This window comes from Protobothrops mucrosquamatus, unplaced genomic scaffold, assembly GCF_001527695.2.
Source record: "Protobothrops mucrosquamatus isolate PMUCROS unplaced genomic scaffold, P.Mucros_1.0 scaffold563, whole genome shotgun sequence".
In the NCBI taxonomy this organism is placed as follows: Eukaryota; Metazoa; Chordata; class Lepidosauria; order Squamata; family Viperidae; genus Protobothrops; species Protobothrops mucrosquamatus.
The window spans coordinates 67,320-86,335 of record NW_015386866.1 but is presented as its reverse complement, the minus strand read 5'-3'; the positions used below and the strand labels follow the sequence as shown (position 1 = coordinate 86,335).

At 35.7% G+C, this 19,016-nt stretch overlaps 1 protein-coding gene across 1 annotated transcript; it reads right to left on the bottom strand.

Annotated features, from left to right (window-relative positions):
- Positions 1-56: 56 nt before the first annotated feature.
- On the bottom strand, positions 57-15,388 carry NEK2 (NIMA related kinase 2). The gene is made up of 10 exons (XM_015817217.1): positions 15,257-15,388; positions 12,584-12,801; positions 9,539-9,779; positions 8,567-8,649; positions 8,245-8,371; positions 7,365-7,584; positions 6,259-6,313; positions 5,818-5,907; positions 1,310-1,326; positions 57-316 (listed from the first exon to the last, which is right to left on the bottom strand). The coding sequence occupies exons 1-10, from the start codon at positions 15,350-15,352 to the stop codon at positions 114-116; spliced, it is 1,350 nt and encodes a 449-aa protein (XP_015672703.1). The 5' UTR covers positions 15,353-15,388; the 3' UTR covers positions 57-113.
- Positions 15,389-19,016: the final 3,628 nt, after the last annotated feature.

Genomic DNA, 19,016 nt, shown 5'->3' with positions numbered 1-19,016 from the left:
CATTTTTCATCTAAAACTATCTACACAGACCTTTTCATCACAACCATTACAAAAATATACTTTTAAAACACCATAGAAATATCACTACTCTGTACAGGCACAAATGACTTGTTTCAACGCATTCCAAGCAGCTGACGGCTTTTCAACTGGTAGTGTTTCTCCAGTTCACACAGGGCTTGAGCACGCAGGTTTGCAGCATAAAGACGCTTCTTCAAGTTACATTTTTTTTCTCTTGATTGGGAAAAATTTTCCAGGTTTTCCTCACCTTGAACATTTTCTTTACTTTCATCACCAAACTGGACTTTCTTTTTTCTTGCTGTAGGGACAGGTAACACTTCCTCTTCTTAAAAAGATAAACAAAAATATACTTTTGTAATATTCATATAACTTTCTTTAGCTATAAAATTTGCAAAATATTAGAATTCATATCTAACATAGAATATCACATCACAGAATTCATTCATATGATATGGCAAACAGGAATACCAAGCAATATTAAATAAAAATAGGCCATGTCATTTAATCCAATAGGAATAGCTTACTGAATTTGTGAAGAAAAAAATGTTGAGGGAATTTTTTTATAGTTTCTAAAGCCATGGTGAGATCTTCCAGCTCTATCTGTCTGTCTGTCTGTCTGTCTGTCTACCTATCTATCTACTGTATCTATCTATTTATTTTTGGTGGAAGAACAGGATTTTTCTCTGAAAGTCATTTGAAACATATCTAGACAATATTCAAATGGAAAACAGTATCATAGTTCTGTTTATGTTCGTTTCTTAGCTTTACTTTCTTATTTTCATTATTGCTCCTTTGTAAAAAGAGAATAATACATAGGCAAGAACCAGCAGTGCTAAAAAGATTCATCTTGAAAAAGCTAACATAATTGGTAGAATTATATAAAATCATTTTGCATAGAATAATCACATAACTCCTTCAATGATAATATGAGCATCCTTGATCATGTAAGATTCTTATGCTCATCATATGCTATTCTTTTATTACTTTTTTCTATTATTATTTTATTCTTGAAATTCCATACCAGTCTCTGAAGCCTATTCTGACAATAGGTGTTTAAATTCATGAACTGGTAATTCCCACAAGTTGGAAGTCCCTTTACCCTAGATTTTTGTTTCCCATTTCCCCACTGATTTCATTTATATTTTATACTTTGAAATAAGTTTAATAAAATAAAAATCATGAACTGTTATTTTTAATTGACATGCCTATATTTTATTCTCTTTCTTGACAACACAGAATATGTGCATACCCATAGCTCTTTTATTCCCCATGGGAAATTGGAGCCAGGCACACCTAGTTTTTGATGATCTAGATGACTATGCCCTATAGTTTCTTAGGTTTGCTAATCTAAGTCCAACAGGCTGTGTACACAATCACACCAGCTCTTTTGGATATATAAAAAAGATGTTGAGACTCTAGAAAGAGTACAAAGAGCAACAAAGATGATCAGAGGTCTGAAGGCTAAAACAGATAAGGAACGATTGCTGGAATTGGGTATGTCTAGTTTAATGAAGAGAACGATGAGGGAGGACATGATAGCAGTGTTCCAATATCTCAGGGGCTGCCACAAAGAAGAGGGAGTCAAGCTATTCTCCAAAGCGCCTGAAGGCAGGACAAGAAGCAACGGATGGAAACTAATCAAGGAGAGAAGCAACCTAGAACTAAGGAGAAACTTCCTGACAGTGAGAACAATTAACCAGTGGAACAACCTGCCTCCAGAAGCAGTAAATGCTCCAACACTGGAAGTTTTTAAGAAGAGACTGGACAGCCATTTGTCTGAAATGGTATAGGGTTGTCTGAAATGGTATAGGTCCCTTCCAACTTTATTATTATTATTATTATTATTAGACACATTTGCTACTAATCATCCTGTTATTGCTAGTATCACTTATTGAATATATAATGAGAAGGAGCAGTAAACTACTGATCTTTTTTCTTGGAAAATTATTTGGTTCACATCTGAAAGGAGAAATGAGTGAAATAGCAGTAGAAAGTGGAGGATGATGGAAGGCTAGCAATATTTTTCAGAACTCAACATGGCATTTCCTGAGCCTGCCATCCTCACAAGCTTGATATTAACCTTGAGGTAAAGTTGCTCTCTTGCACTTCTACTCCACCTCCAAAATCGCTTTTGAAACAGCTGTTTCCTCCTTTCCCTCTCTAGCTACTTCCTGGGTTCTCAAGGTCTGCTAAGAGTGTCATCACAGAATCTTACGGATCTATTTTCGGTAAATAGGCTGACCTTGGGATTTTTGCAGCCCATATGTGATATGCCTAACCTGAACACCCTTGTTGTTCTTCTTTGAACATTTTTTCAATTCTTTGATTCCATCTTAAAATGTAGTACCCAGAACTGGATATAATACTCAAAACCAGCTTTTCTATGATTTGGACACTGTTTCTGTTGATGCACCCTAATAATTATTATATGTAAGTATAATAAGTATTTGCATCCAAATTATGTTGCTCTTATTTACTTCCCATATTTTTCACCTGTACTAGCTCATATTCTATACATATACATTTAATGTTTTTATAAGAAAAGTTGTATTTGTCTCTATTAAGTTTATTCTGTTATTCACAATCTATTCTTCTAATCCAGGGGTAGGCAACCTTGGCTCTGCCTACCCCTGTTCTAATCTGTCAAGATCAAACTGAATTTTATTAGTCTTCTATTGTATTAATATGCTACTCAGTTCTGTGTACAATACAGATTTGATTAGCATTACTTCTATTTCTTCGTCAAAGTCATCAGGAAAAAAAAATAAAGAAGACAAGATTGAGATTTGCAAAATGCCACTCCAGTTCAATGACTAACCATTGAGTTATTCTGTGAATGCAATTTTGTCATGCTAATCAGCCCACACTTAACTGCCTTGTTAATCAGAATGTACCAGATATTAAAAAATGAGGCCCCCACGACGCCTCTCAGAAGACGCATCTTCTGTGCTTCTACTTTCAGACAGCTCTGGACCACATAACGTTTTTCATAAGAAAGGCCTCTGAGTGGTTATCTCAGAACTAGATCTAAGGGCCAGGACAAAGAACCAAGCAGGATGGAAACTAAGTTTAATTCACAATAATTATACTATAGTTGGTTAATATATTCCAAGCAAGAAGTTTTTCTCTCCTATTGTGTTAAAAATTACAGACATCCAAAGCATGAGGAGATACAATTGGCTTTAAGATATGTACATATATATTTAGAACAGTTGAGTAGAAAAAACTCTGAAGTAATCATCTTTAAAACATATGTAATGGAATTGTGGGTGCAGATGTAACTTAAAGATCAGTAAAATGACAGGACAGACTCTTAACTGAAAGTTTGTTTTATTTTCTTCCAAAACCTAAACATGTTACAGAGGAACTAAAGCTTAATTCTATTTAATATTTAGGGGAACATCTAACAAACAAATGTTTGTTTGAACAAATGCACTGTTCCTCCTACTGCTCTAAAGAAAAGATCTTAGTGGCATTGAGGGAGAAGGAGAAAATTAATTTTAACTGTATCCAAGTATCCATCCAACAGATAGACATCACAGATTCCATCCTGACGATGATTAGGTCTGCTAACAGATGTTTACCCTGTAGAATAAAACTTGCTTACTGTATGTTAAGTAACATTTCCATAATTCTAAATAATAAATATGGCAATGTAAAATTTTATTGAAGTGGTATTCATGGATTTTTTTAATAATTTTGCTACACTCTATTTTACTGCACTTGTAAATTTTTCATTTCAGAAAAGTATGTAAAATGGGGAATGTTTACGATCCTCTCTTCAATCTGTTAGTCCCTAGTCAAGAGCCTTCAGGTTCGTATAAGCACAGCTTCTTGCATCAGCCAGCATAGATAAATATAAATGTTGTTGTGAAAAAATGCTATATGTGTGGGTTATCAGAGAATACAACAACCAAAATTCTTAAGCCTACAGAATACATATCATCCAAAATACAAAATTAAGCAGTGTTGGCTTTTCTTTTTTAGATTTTTCTTTACTATATACAGTAGTTGAATAGTTGAGTATATTTGCAGCTTTGCTTCAAACAGTGTTTACACTCAGTGCAGGTAAAAGGAAGAACTTCTTTGTATAACACATAGAAAAACTAGAAATTAGGCCCCATTATCTTGGGTATGTATAAATTACTAAAAGTATAGGAGAGAATATACCACTCAGTGGACTTCTCAAAATATCTGGTTGATAACTACAGAGATAAAACTGTAAAGAGGTCATTAGTATGATTCAGCACAGCCCCCTCATCAAATTTTGGTAACATCAATTAATATAGACATTATCTATCTGAAGTTTTAATCAAAACCTAATAGCAGATTCAGAAAACCCTTCCTCTTAAAGAAACAAATAACTTTACAATATGTATTTGGTTGTGATAATTTTTTTTTGTAATGGAATTAGTTAAATGATACCATATGTAAGAGCTACATTGTCAAGAAAAATGATTGCTCAGTGACAGGAGTCATCATTATCATTATTTGTATGCCACCCAGAATCATTGTTTAAATATCTTTATTGCTGCTCCTATTATTGAATAAGCATTTTTGGGGTAACTATATTTTCTGGCAATAAATTTGTTGAAGTCTACTGGGGTGAGGGCAGACTAATTACATTTAAAGTGCCTTGCTTAATGTTAGCTATTGTTAGTTTAAGTTTCATTTAGTGTGAAAACAGGATAGTCCCTCTTGTAAAATTGTTCTAATACAGCACCATGTTCTGTTATTGTTCAAGTGAATTAAGGGCAATTGATATTTAAAAGACAGCTGTTTCTACATCAAATTTTTAAAAATGGAATGTGTTTAGCGCCTGGACAATTAAGCCTTTTATTTACAATGGTCTATTTTAAAACCAAAAAAGTTTTCATTAGCTAGACAAGCTTTGAAGCTGTATATGGTCAAAGTGGTGTTTTTCAGTGGCAGCCCCAAATACTTTGTGGGAAACACCTTTTCAAGCAAAGAAGAATTTGCAAGAATGCAATAATTTCTTGTAATCCAGTCTGAAAACCAGCCAAAGTGCATTATTCTGAAATCAGCTATACAGGAATATAGCGGCATCCATAATAATAGTAAACCTTAATACTTTAAGAATGAAGACCTAATTTTTAAAATCAGCACCACTGAAATATTTCATTATCTTACAGAAATCTCATTTTCTTATTTACAAAGTAGTAAAATATATTTTATTAAGGACTAATTTCACAATTCAAGAAAGTCAAGACTAAAACATATAAAAATAAAGAACAATCTGATAAGATACAAGAGAGGGTGAATTGAATAGCTATATTTACACAATATCACCCAAATTTAGTAACGATATTCCAGGTGCAACAGCCAACTTTCACATAAAAATAGAAACAGAGGTTGTTTCTTTTATGAATATATATTTTGTCTGTTTCTGATCAAATACACAAAATAATCACAACTCGCAGTAATTTTGAAAGCTTTAGTAGAAGTCATAATTTTCCATATACGGAAAGCTTCTTACAATCCTGAAGCATGCATACTTCATGATTTGTGAAGGGCCATTACTGAAACCCAAATTTTTGGTTTCACAAGTCTTGAAGCATCTTTTATTGTTTCCTATGCTTAGAGTTTCAGATCTTTAGGAACCAGAGAGCCATGTGTTCAGTATAGGAGGAGGTCTCGCTTTTCTACATAATTCAACAGTAAAGCATTTCACAATATTCTGGGATTATCACAATTCCAGAAGGCTGATACCAGCCATAGAGATAGAAGAAAGATAATGATAGGAGTTTCTGTATCCCTGATTAGTAATCCAGTTGGAGCTTCCTGTATCTTCTCCTACCTGGGCAAGTGGCTGGCAGGAAGAATCTATGGTCCTTGAATAAGTTGTAATTCTTCATCAAATTCTCAGCCCTACAAAAAGGAGTTGATTAGAACAAAGCTTATATTAAAATGATTTCCAAATTAATTCCCCCACTAGTCTAGAGCATTTTGAAGACTAGCAAATATTGTTGTATCACAAATATCTAGCTCTGTAGCCTTTCCCAGCCTACAGTATGTTCCATCCAAATGCACACGTTTTAATATCCAGAATTCTCAGAAAGGGTCATAATGGCTGGAGGATACCAGGAATTAAATTCCACACATAGGAGGTCACTTAACTTTTCCAGTAAAAATCCAGTCACAAAAACTTATGCCAGAACATTTTTTTTAAAAAAAACTTATTGTAGCAAACTAAAACATTTCAAACATTTAAGAACAGACCTAGACAATTTGTCCTCTGCTAATCTCTCCCGAATACACAATTCTCGTTCTCTCTCTAGAACAAAAAGAAAAGTATGTTTATAAGATTGCAATTAACATCACTGGGTATTTTATTTGACAGAGAGGCATATAACATTTCTTTATTCTAATAACACAGGTAGTCCTCAACTTACAACAGTTTATTTAGTGACTATTCAAAGTTACAACGTCACTGAAAAAATGACTTATGATTGCTTTTCGCACTTATAAACATTGCAGCATCCCCGTGCTCATGTGATCAAAATTCAGACACTTCACAATTGACTTATATTTATGGCGGTTGCAATATTCCAGGGTCATGTGATCACCTTTTGCAACCTTCTAATTAGCAAAGTCAATGGGGAAGTCAGATTCACTTAACAACTGCATTGATTCATTTAACATCTGTGGCAAGTAAGGTCATAAAATGGGGCAAAATTCACTTAACAACTATTTCACTTGGCAACAGAAATGTTGGGCTCAAGCATAAGTCAAGGACTATCTGTAATAACTTTATTCTATGAAAAAACTGCATGGAATTTAAATACTTTGTGAAATCCAGATGCTGGTAGAGGCAATATCTTAAGCTCAGCTGTAAGCTTTGCATTGTCTTATTTGTTAAAAACATATTGTCTTTGCTCAAGGCACTATACATAGCACACTAGCCTCTAATTCTTCTATAAACAACAACCCTTCAGTTCAGTACCTTGAACTGAAAGACCCCAAATCACTCTATTTTCATTGGAGAGTAGGTTTCAACCTTATGTTATCCAACACTTAATGCATACCTTATTAAATAGTTCAGTCATCATTCGAATCCTTAGATTACAATAATCACATTAACATTGTGGATGTTTAGAATTTGATTGCAGTCAGAAAATATCAGTGGACTACTTCAGAACATTAGAAGTCAAATTATAAGTGTTCTGAAATGCCATGTTATTTTATTCATTGTCACTGTGCTCTGTCCTTTACTTCAAATCTCTATTTTCACTTTAGGCCTGACAAAGAATCATTTGTTGTGATGATTCAACTCATAGCAGCCAGGGATGGAATCCCTATAATACCATATACATTAATTCACTTACGTTCTAGTCTGTGTTCCCTTTCCTTTATAGCTTTCTCTTTCTCTTGCAGCTGTTGTTCTTTCAGTTTTAATTCATTGGTTGGTGTTCCTGAAAGTCTTTCTACTTTATCCTGTTCTGATCGTCGCCCTTTCCTCTCCAAAATTTTCACTTGCTCCTCAGATACCAAATCAACTATTAACGGATTATGTAGAATTTCTTCAACTGAAGGCCGGCAATAATCCTTGAAATCAGAAAAATGCATATTTAGCTTACAGAAAAGTTATTTTTAAAAATGTTAAAGATTACACAGGTGTAGACATATACATACACATACACACACACACATATATATACACACACACACACATACATATACATACATACACACATACATACATATCTATATAAATAAAAATGTAAATGTTCGTTTGTTCAAAATCTTAAATCTCTGAAAATTCTTCACCGATTGCTTTGAAATTTTGACAAAACGTCGCATTCGAATACGCGCGTGTTTTTATATACCTACTATTATATAGATGTCACACCTGTGACAGGTAAAAACATGCTTTTTTTGAAAAACAGCACCATCTGTTGGACGTAAACATATTATAAACGTGCGCTTTCTCTTTTCTTTCTTTTCCATTTAACCAGACTGAGCCACAGCAACACGTGGCCGGGTACAGCTAGTATATATATATAAACAACTGGATTTAGTTTCACTATTGGCACTTAGTTACATTAAAGACTAAGCACTCACACAAATGCACTTCCTTCTCAGGAGCACCTTTTAGTGAGATAGCACAAATGAGTCAGGAATTAAAAGTTAAATGGAGTGGGGACATTAGGTCTAGAAAATTTTCCACATATAGTTCCTTTCCTTTTTTTTCAGAAGTTATCTTACCTTCAGGTTTAACATCTTTGTGATGAGTTCATTCAGCTGTTCTGAATAGCGGTATGGAATTCGTCTGAACTTTCCTTCCCTTATCTTTTCTGCTAGCTCTTTCTGATTAAAAGCTGTAAATGGAGGTCTAGGAAAAGTGAATGGCATGCTCTTCAATTTTAAATCTACAAAATGGTCACTATTAAACTTCTAATATTTCTAAAGAACTGTGTTGTAAAATATTAAGTTCTATTGCTTGACAGGAAGGTTCTAGCTATATTGAACAGCTGCTCAATAGTATTCTCAAATACATGCTTAAAAACATTTGCAGTACTATACTTACAACAATGCACATAACTCATATAGCAAACAGCCTAGAGACCAGATGTCAGATTTTTCATTATAGGACATGCGATTTATTTGCTCCTAAAATGAGATAAAAAGTTATTAAAATATAAATAATTGCATGGCAATAAAATGGTAAATTAGAGGGAACACTGTTCTAGGAAATCGATTACTTAGTAGTGTGTAGTTTGGAGAATTTAGCTCAAGGTTCCCCAACCTCTGGTCTTTTGGGAACTGGGCCACATAAGCAGGGGCATGCGCGCAAATCTCCATTTGCGCAAGTGATGAGCGTGCATGTGAAACCATCTTCTCCCCCAAACGCCGCCACTGCCAGTCCGCAGAACCAAAAAGGTTGGGGACCACTGATTTAGCTGTAAGCAATCCTTAACAGTGGATAGCTTTCCCAACCTAGTCTTTTTCGAAATAGCACTGCCCAGATAGGTTTTGTGGATAGGTCCACATAACATGCTAAGTCATAGTTTGAATAAACCATAATGCTATATGAAACAAGACAGAATAATATGGCTTTGTATATTGAGTAAACCCAGCCTATACCTTCTGGAATTATCTATCAGCATGACTTTGTTTGCTAAGAAATCAGTTCAAAGATTTTGCTATCAATACATCTGAGAGAATTCTAGATCAGGAAAGCAGAACTATAAGAATAAAACCTAGTAAATGATTAACTTAAGCCCTATGAATGTCAGTGGGAATGCTTCAAGTACAATCAGACTCAATGTAGATATCATTTCATGCTCCATTAAGTTGGTTCAGTTTGTTAATAATTACAATGTAGGAGCAGCATCTCCAGCACCATATTTACCCTACACCTGGATTATACCAGCATAAAAGCAGATTTGAAATTCCAAGAAAATACTCTCTTCAGTCACTCATTACCTTTCAATTTACTATAAATTGATCATGCTAAAGTAGAACCAAGCTAATCTGAAAAAGTTTGAAGGACACTTACTGGAGACATATAATATGGTGTACCAACAAATGTTTTTGCAAAACTGGTATCATGATGAAGTATTCTAGCCAGGCCAAAGTCACCAAGCTTCACATTTTTCTTGCCATCAAGGAAAATATTTGCTGGCTTCAAGTCTCGGTGGAGCACAGTATGACCACCATCACTCCGCCTGTGGCACTCTTTCAGGGCCAAAGTCAATTGAGTAAGGACTCGCAGAACAAAGTCTTCATCCAGATAATGTCTTTTGAAAGAGGAAAAGGTTGTTTTAAGCACTTTTAGACTAAACTTTTTTCATTAAATCAATTCTCAAAGTTGTATACTGTAGAATGTGATTTAAGAATAAGATACTTTAGAGCAAGGGTGTCAAACTCACAAATATCACATGATGTGTCGTGACGTATCGTGACTTTTTTTCCATTGCCGGCAATGGGGTGGGCACGGTTTCGCCATGACGCATCCGGCCTGTAAGCCAACAGTTTGACACCCCTGCTTTAGAGGCTCTTTAAAGTTGAGAGACTTTTACCTGAATAGCTAAGTCCTGAGCCAAAAAATAAATTTTATTAGTTTGCATATAATCCTCCCACATACTCTTTTAATTGCTCCCAGAAGAAATGTAACATTTATACTAATTCATATAAAACAAAACACTGGAAATGGGCAAAACTGGCTCTTTAATCCCAAGGCAGTGAATTTGCATTCTGAATACAGTATAAGGAATAGTTTCACAGGACTCCATTTTCTGGTGTTTACAAACCTTTTTTATACATACAAATCAGAGCAATTAACATTTTGTAGTCATGAGCATGATAGTAATTAAAAATTATTTTTAGCAAATATTGGTTTGATTAACTTCTTGTTCTCTTGTATTCTGACTTCTAATTCTGATTTTTTTCACATTTTGCATTATTCATTCATTTCCTTTTTTTTTCATTCGTACCAAATAAGGACAGAATAAATTCTTGTTGTTACTAATCTTCTATAAACAGTTCAACTGGAATTCTATCCCCCTCTTCCTAATCTCTTGTAACTACTTCAAAGAGGTAAACGCTTTCAAGATTTATGTAAGATAAGATACAGCAAGAATCTATTTTATTATCCAAATCTAGTTCCAAAGGAAAAAAATCCCCACCCCCTCACCCAAATTCAAGAAACAGACTTTTCTCAGTTGTAGAGATCTTTCTCTCAGAAATGTGAGTACAAGCTAAATCTGACTATCTGTTTGGAACCTTCTTTTAAACAGAAGAGTTTGGAAAGAAAATAATTGTCTCTATGTTTGGGGAAGGTCCATTTTTACCTTTTTCAACTTTCACACAAAGAGGTTCCTTGGAGTCCTCTTTGCTGGAGGATCAGGTCATTTGCCCCAGCATACAAAATTCTGGATTATTAACAATCTTTGATCTATTCTGTCCATACACTATTATATATCCTCACTGCCCCTTTTTTGGGACTGTTGTTTGAAGATTATGTTGATGATTTTCAACATTATCTTATACTAGTTCAGATTTAAAGGAAAGATGCAAGGTCAAAAGGATTTCAATTTATATTTTACTTTACAACACTGAAAGACATCTCGCATAATAGAGCCAGTTATCATTGTTGGCTGGTCTAAATATATATTAAATATAATATATATATTAATTTTGTAAATGTAAACTTTAAGTTTTGTTTTGCATCCTCTATTAACCTGTGTGTAAATTTAAGCCAAAGTATATGGAGGTAAGAGCAAAGAATTGGGTAGAATACTTCAAATAGATAACTACAGAAATAATTGCTTAACTTATAAATTATTTTATAAGCCAAAAGTTTTGGGAACTAATATTTGAATTTGAACATATCCTGCCATATTATAAAAAATAATCAGACCAAATACAGGTGCGTGAATTTAAAAATAATGACTCTACTAAAATATGTGTATCTGTCATGAAAGTTGTCTCAAACTCTTGAAATTTCACAGTGGTTGATTACTCTCAATATGCATAATTTAAATAAATTGGAGCACTCCCAGATGAGTCTTTTTTTGTGTGGTATAAAATTAGGCCTTCTCCATTCAAACAATATTGTGGTGTGATCAGAATCTTCTAAGTTGGCAATCTTTCCGGCTTTGCAGACCAGTGGGGGGGGGGGGGGAGAAGGGATGGTTCTGCATGAGTGGAGGGCAAGCAAATGCACGCAGCTCCATTTGCGCAAGCAGCAGGTGAGTGCACCTGCCCTTGCATAAATTGAGCTGAGCGCACACATGTGTTTGCCCACCACTTCCGTGCCATGGTTCCGAATAGGCCGCAGTCCAGTATTGGGTCGCAGACTGGGGGTTGGGGACCCCTGTTCTAAGTGGAAACTTTTTATATCTCATTTTTCCATGGACTTAATTTTAATCTCACAGAGTTGCTTTCTAATAGCAATTGGAGAAAGGGGGCTGCACAGGAATTCAACCCTGCTTATTATTAAATAACTTTAATTAGCTATTTATTTTTGGTTATTATAAACCACAGAAGAGTTGTGAAAAAAAGATATAAGGAAGATATCAGTAAACAATATAACTCAGTCTTAAGGTTGTCCTTGATTTAGAACAGTTCATTTAATGACCATTCAAAGTTACAACGGCACTGAAAAAAATAATCTATGTTACAACCGTTGAAGCATGCCTATGGTCATGTGATCAAAATTCAGCTGCTTGGCAACTGACTCATATTTATGATGGTTGCAATGTCCCAAGGTCATATTACCTTCTGACAAGCAAAGTCAATGGGGAGGCCAGATTCACTTTACAACCATGTTACCAACTTAACAACTGCAGTGATTCATTTAACAACTGTGTCAGGAAAGGTGATTAAATGGGGCAAAAATCACTTAAATGTCTCACTTAGCAACACAAATTTGGGGCTCAATTGTGGTCGTAAGGCAAGGACTACCTGTATATATGCTATAATAAGAAGGATTAGAAAGATGTCTGGTATGCAGAAGGGCTCTAAATGATGATGATGATGAATTCCAACATACATTCTAGAACCAACATAACATTCCAAATAATCCAGAGTTTTTACATGCCTTTCTTTTGTACATTTTGCAATCAACGTAGCCAAGTCTCCACCTTCACAATATTCCATCAAAATATAAAGTGTTGTATTTGTCCTGTCAATTATACGATCATAATAACGAACAATATTTGGATGTTTCAATTCACGAAGTAAGTTCACTTCAGAAACAAGCATTTGTTTTTCAGATTCTGTCATAGATCCATAGTCCAGCTCTTTCCAGACTAAAACCTGAAAGAAGACAAATAAGCCATTTCTAAACTCTGAAAATATATATTTTAAAAAATGATTAAATAGCACAGTCATTTCGAATGAAGCCCGGTGGACTAAAAAAAAAAATTTTAAGCCAAGAATTAGGAAACTGTATCTCATGCCTCACTTGCAACGAACACCCTAACCCTCCATTTTTATAATATCAAGAGATATTTGGTATTGGTATTTTAGGAGTACAATCCAGGCTTTCCTTCATGAAGAGTCTTGCCTTGTTAAATATAGGAATATACTGCCTCTGGTAGGAGGTTGTAAATTCTGTCAGTTCTAATCAGGAATAATAAGGATAACAAACACTTTTATGCCATAATGATCCAAGGAGAAGCAGATAGCAAGGCCTTCCACTATATCCCACTGAAACTATGTAATTAAGAAGAACAATAGACCTTAGTAAGGGTTTAAAAACATATAATTACCCAAGCTAGTCACAAATATCCTAAGCCTGTTTGTGCCACAAACATCCAAGTAAAAACGAAGTATCCTAAAGGAGTGATATTTCACACCAACATTTCTTAAACTATACTCCCCAAAACACATACTTTCTGAACAACTTAGGATAACCCCAAGAACCAAAACATTTTTGTGGTTTTCAGTCTGCTCAGTTTCACTCACCAAGCAGATACTGTGTCAATGAACAAAGAGACCTTAACAGAGCTATCCTCAAATATTACATTGAACAACTGGAGGGGGAGATCACTAAAACACTATTTGGGTGAAAATTCACAAAGCTTTTAAGTAAACAGGTGCACAATACCCACAACTACACTATTAACTTTTAGGAAGGTTGTAAAAGCCATCCTATTCCTAAGAGCATCAGGTGGGAAAGGGGTACAATGGATAACCTTTTAAAACATGATCATAAGATTTAGTTTATTTCTGTATTGTTGATTTCACCAGATTTACTGCCTTATATATAACCGAAACCATCCAAATATAGAATAACTAACATTCCATAAAAATCCTTACATAGCAATGACTTCCCGACAGCATCTTTATACTGTTTAAACTCTTGTCATTACCTTTAAGTAGGCAAAACAGTGTACGTAGGGTAACAATTTTTGAACCAAGGTACCTCAAATAGGCTAATTTAAAGAATGCATTCAAAATCCAGACCCCATGACTCCCAAAACAATGACATTTGGGGAAGTTGTAGCTGCCTCAATGCTAGTGGCTACTGCTACGATCACATCTTTGATTTCTAATGCTCCCTGCCAAGTTCCCACTAGGATACTCAATGGAAAAGCCAGCAGGAAATCAGAAATCATTCCTGCTCCCACTGCTTTATCTGCCTTTGGCTACTCTGTTTCTCTGCTTAGGTAAATAATTATCTCCAAAACCATAACACAATAGGGCATTGGTTGTCTATTGAAATAGATGCACTAAATAGATTTACTAAATAGATTTATATGGCTGCCCAACTCACACTCCAGGAGTGTACAACATTAAAGATGTACATCTAGATTGTAAATATTTTAAATGTCTTCTGGAAGGCCATCAAATTTATTTTGTTTTAATGTGTTTATTGCAGAATTACTAAGGCAAACCTTGCTAGTCACAAGAGCATATTCCTATTATATAAAACATGTATGCTGTGTAGCAGTAAAATCCAATTTTTAAACATGACCATGGCTAGACTAATATGGGAAATGTTTTCTTAGCACACATATCCTGGCCTATTAAAATATCAAAAAATCCAATTTAATTGTAATTATCAAAGGAACTCTATGGGTACATTTAAGGATAGCTTCTGGAAGTGCATGTGGCTTTCGCACTTCAGAATATGTATCCCAGGCCAAAAGCATTAGAGCCCAGAATTCATGTTGATTTAATGTGTGTGATTAAAAAACCCACCAACCTATACATCACCATATTGTTCATTCAAAAATAAACCAAATTCACCTTCCAGAAAAATTTTGGGAGTTGTTCTTCTCTTTGTGCAAGGCCAACTTCAAAACTGTTTTGCTTTACCAGTTGTAAGGCTTCGGGAGTTGTAAGGCTTCCAGGTGAGCAACTAAAACCACCTGCGGACTAGCTAGCGAGGTAGCGTTTCTGGCTGTCTCAACCTCTCCTCAACTGGCTGCTGGTGTAATACATTGAATTACAAACTAGCCAATTACATTTTAGCCTAGAATACTGTGTGAACTGATAACCTATACCGTAGTTCCGCATATCGTGCAGTTCTGCAACTGCACCGTACTTAAGGTAACCACAAGCGCAGCGCCCGACGCCCGCCTCTCAAGAAGTCTCCAGGTTTCAGGGATAACGGACATGGGATCCGTGCGCCGTGCAACGGATTACGAAGACCTTCCCCGCGCAGGAGGGGCGGAAGAGGCGCCGCGGAGCTTAGGTGCACCCGGCGTGCGGGCAAGCAACGCCATGTGCCAGGAGACCGTTGCCCGAGGGTATCTCCGCTCACCTTGCCGTCCGCCCTCCGCCGCACCTTCTGGCATCTGCCGTATGAACCGGCACCGATGGTGAGGAGTACTTCGTAATCCTCGGGGCGGCTCGGCATCCTCGCCTCCTCCGATATTCGACAGACCCTTAAACAGTAAACACGCCGTTTAGCCACGGAAGCTGTTTAAAACGCGCCGCGCCTGCAGCTGATTGGCCTGGCTTCGCGGCTCCGCCCAAATCTCACCGTCCGGTTTTCGATTGGCTCCTGTGGCTACGTGCTGGACGCGCCGCGCAACGGTTGCTTCTGCAGTTGCTAGGCGACCACAATTAGCGGCGGTTCAGGGCAGCGCGAGAAACAGGTAGAGATCGTTCGGATTGGCTCTCCGCGCCCCGCCCCTCTCTTAACCTGATGCTTTGATGGTGGTCTGCCTTCCGAACAGCATCTTAAGGTGCCTGTCGGGAACCAGGTTTCTTATTTCAAACCGCCTATCGTGGCTTTCATTTCCGTATTTCAATTTATTGTATTTCCCAATCATTTGCCCTCTAAAGGGCTACACGGGCAGAAAAGTTAGTTTGCTCTCTTTCATAAACTAAGATTGGATTGTAAACGGCTAACCTTAAGTTACAGTATTTATCTTTTTCATCTACACTTGGAGCAAAGCTCCAAAGTTCCATAAAATAAAGTCCATAAATATAATACTCCATAAGAAAATATCGAATTTCACATCTTAGAAACCAATAGTGGTGAACTAGCAGCAAACCAATACTGTATCAATATTGTAAACTATGGGGGGGATTATAGTCATCAAGAATTGCTAGCAAAATGTTTAAACAAATAACAGCTATAAATAAACAGCATAAATGGTCACTTTTTAGAAAGGAGATAAAGATTTTACATCAGAGAGCAAGGGCATTCGGAGATTTCCATGAAATGGGTTCTGGTAATAGAGTTTGTTCGTTTGCTTGTTGGAATTTTATCCTGTCTTTATTAACTTATAAGTAACTCAATATTCTGGAAAACTGCAGAATGGTGTTATTCCTCTAGAACACGATGTGGATTCTAATGTTCCAGAAGTGGAATGGGCCAAAGGAGGTCTTTATTTGTAGGTTTAATTATGAGTCATTCTGCATTTAAATGGGTTGAGCAAAAATACTTGCATGGAGGGCTTCTTTCAAACTCTCAAAGAGAAAAATCTCAATTTAATGGAGATTTGTTTAATTTTCACAATATACCGTATATGGCCATTTTCTCTGAGCTCAGACTCTGAGCAATTTTGCACCGTAGCCTAAGCTGCTGGTCTCCCATGCTGTTCCCATCTGTTTCTTAAGCTCACATCATAAATTTCACACCAGATTGCAGTGAGTTGGCAACATGGCCCAGCTGAGGCTCAATCATTATTGCCACTGCAAAACTTAACTGGTCATTCTGCTTCTTGCTCTTCCCATCTATATAAGGAAGGCAGCTTTCACTGGTTGACTCCTTGTGGACTGGGGACTAGACTAGATGGACAGATTTAACTTAGAGAGAAAGAAAGTGGCATAGATGTATTGAGATATGATATTCTCATATGATATGTTAGGAGATATGATATTAATATATATCTTCATATTTATTTAGACCAAAACTTATTTTGAGTTGCAATGTCTTTTCAGTTCCTCAGTCAGACTGCTGATGCATTCATGTTTCTATTTAGGAATGAAGAATATATAAAAAAGAATCAAAATCCAATTTCATTCTTGCCATTGAGCTTCATATCTGAACCTTTGCTCTGCATGCTATAATTTCATTATTTTGAAATAGCCTGTCTGTACTGACTGCAGGAACAGACTGGATCAGTAAAATGTCAGATTTTTTTTAAAAAATACAATATTAAAAGATGTTTTAATAACAGTTAATTTTATACTGGTCTTTGATATATAAGATGGTTGCCATTCTCATTCATCATTTTATTAATTATACTGGGGATTATAAAATGATGAGAAACTGTACATTGGTATCATATTAAATTAAATGTCTGTGAATGTGCACATAATTACCAATATCCTAGAAAATCAAAGTAATTGAAAAGTGACATTTGCAAAAAGCAAACTAGTAAAATTTTAATGCAGCAACTTTGATTTTAAATATCTTGCAGCTGAGATAATCAAACATGATCTCTTTCAAACTTGACCATTTGAAAAATAATTGAAGTGAACCTTTCAGAGTATATACTAAATGCACTGAATATTCCACTAGATGGCACTACTTTATCACTTCTAATTTTGTTGTTGTTAATTGGGAAGTCGTGTCTAATACTCCTCAGTTAAAATAAAAATCTTTATACAACCTTACAGTTTTTCTGTAACATAACGAATTACAGCACATCTTATTAGATGTGTTGTGTTGTCCTCAGTTGGCTCTGTGTGTGTTTGTGTGTGTGTGTAAATGAAAAGGGGATGAAATGCAAGAATAAAAGATGATTTGTGCCTTTTTTACATAAAAGGCAATACCACCTTTGAATAGTCTGCTGGCAGGTACAGTCCACAAGGGGGATGGAGCCAATTTAATATAATTACATGTATTTAATAATGTTTCTATTTTGTCCTTAATCTAAAATTTACAATTTGGAGTTGCTATGAGGCTGGATCCAAGTTTTTTTTTGGGGGGGGGGGGTAGTACACGTGTGACTTCTGGCTACAGCTTGGACAATCTTGGAATGTATAATAAGAGCCCAGGGCACATTCACAATAGAAGCCATTGGTCTTTCCAACTACATTCTGCTATTTAGCTTTTTACATACCCTAGCACAACATTGCTGGAAAGAAAGCAGCATCCTCAGCAATTAGTGTTGTTATAAATTGTATTCCATCTGTTTCCCTTTTGAACTCATATATGAAAGTACTTGGAAATGTATCTGTGCACATGCAGTATCTATCAGGCAGGTAATGCTTGTAGCCCACAAACATTGTTTCACAACATTCCAAAACAGATTTACTTAAAAGTCCTATTATATCCAGCTATTTTTCTTTGTTCTGAGTATGTAATAAGGCTGCTGAGAGATTATAGGAAGCAGTATGGGGACTGTTTTTATGGTAAGAAGGGCAACAGAAATCTAGAGCCTGTCCTGGAGGACTCCTGCTATGGCAGCAAAAAACTCTTTTGCTATAATGTCTCCAACCGAAATGTAAACTCACATCCACTAAATCCAGAGATGCTTGATTTTATTGATATCCTACCAAAAGAGCCCTCCCAGAAAAAAACAATGATATAGGATAGGATAGGATAGGATAGGATAGGATAGGATAGGATAGGATAATCACACAATCACCTTTTTAGTTCAGGCTAAAGCAATTGGGCAGTATTTGTTCACTTAGGGATTGCTATATGCAAGTAAATATCCCCCTAACTGGCTTGAGGTTACGTTGCTAGCCTTTCTTCAAGGACATATCCATGAGTGTAATAGATATAATTTGTAATACTTAATACTTTTTTTTTTTTCAATATAAAATTTATTGTTTTTTAACATAGAAAAAACATCACAAATATTTCACAATGCTTTATAGAAAAAAAAAACAAAAAACCCCACCCCCCATCCCCCCACCCCGGACTTCCCAAACCGAATCCCAGGATAATATTCAGATATGAGCAAACAGATATTAAAATCTCTAACTCCACAAAATATATTGTTCTACATGAATAGGTAAAATATATTAGAAAAAAAAAAAAACAAGTTTACTGAAAACCTAAATTATATTCCACCACTCTATGCTTCTTTTGGATATAAACAATCCATCTTCTCCAT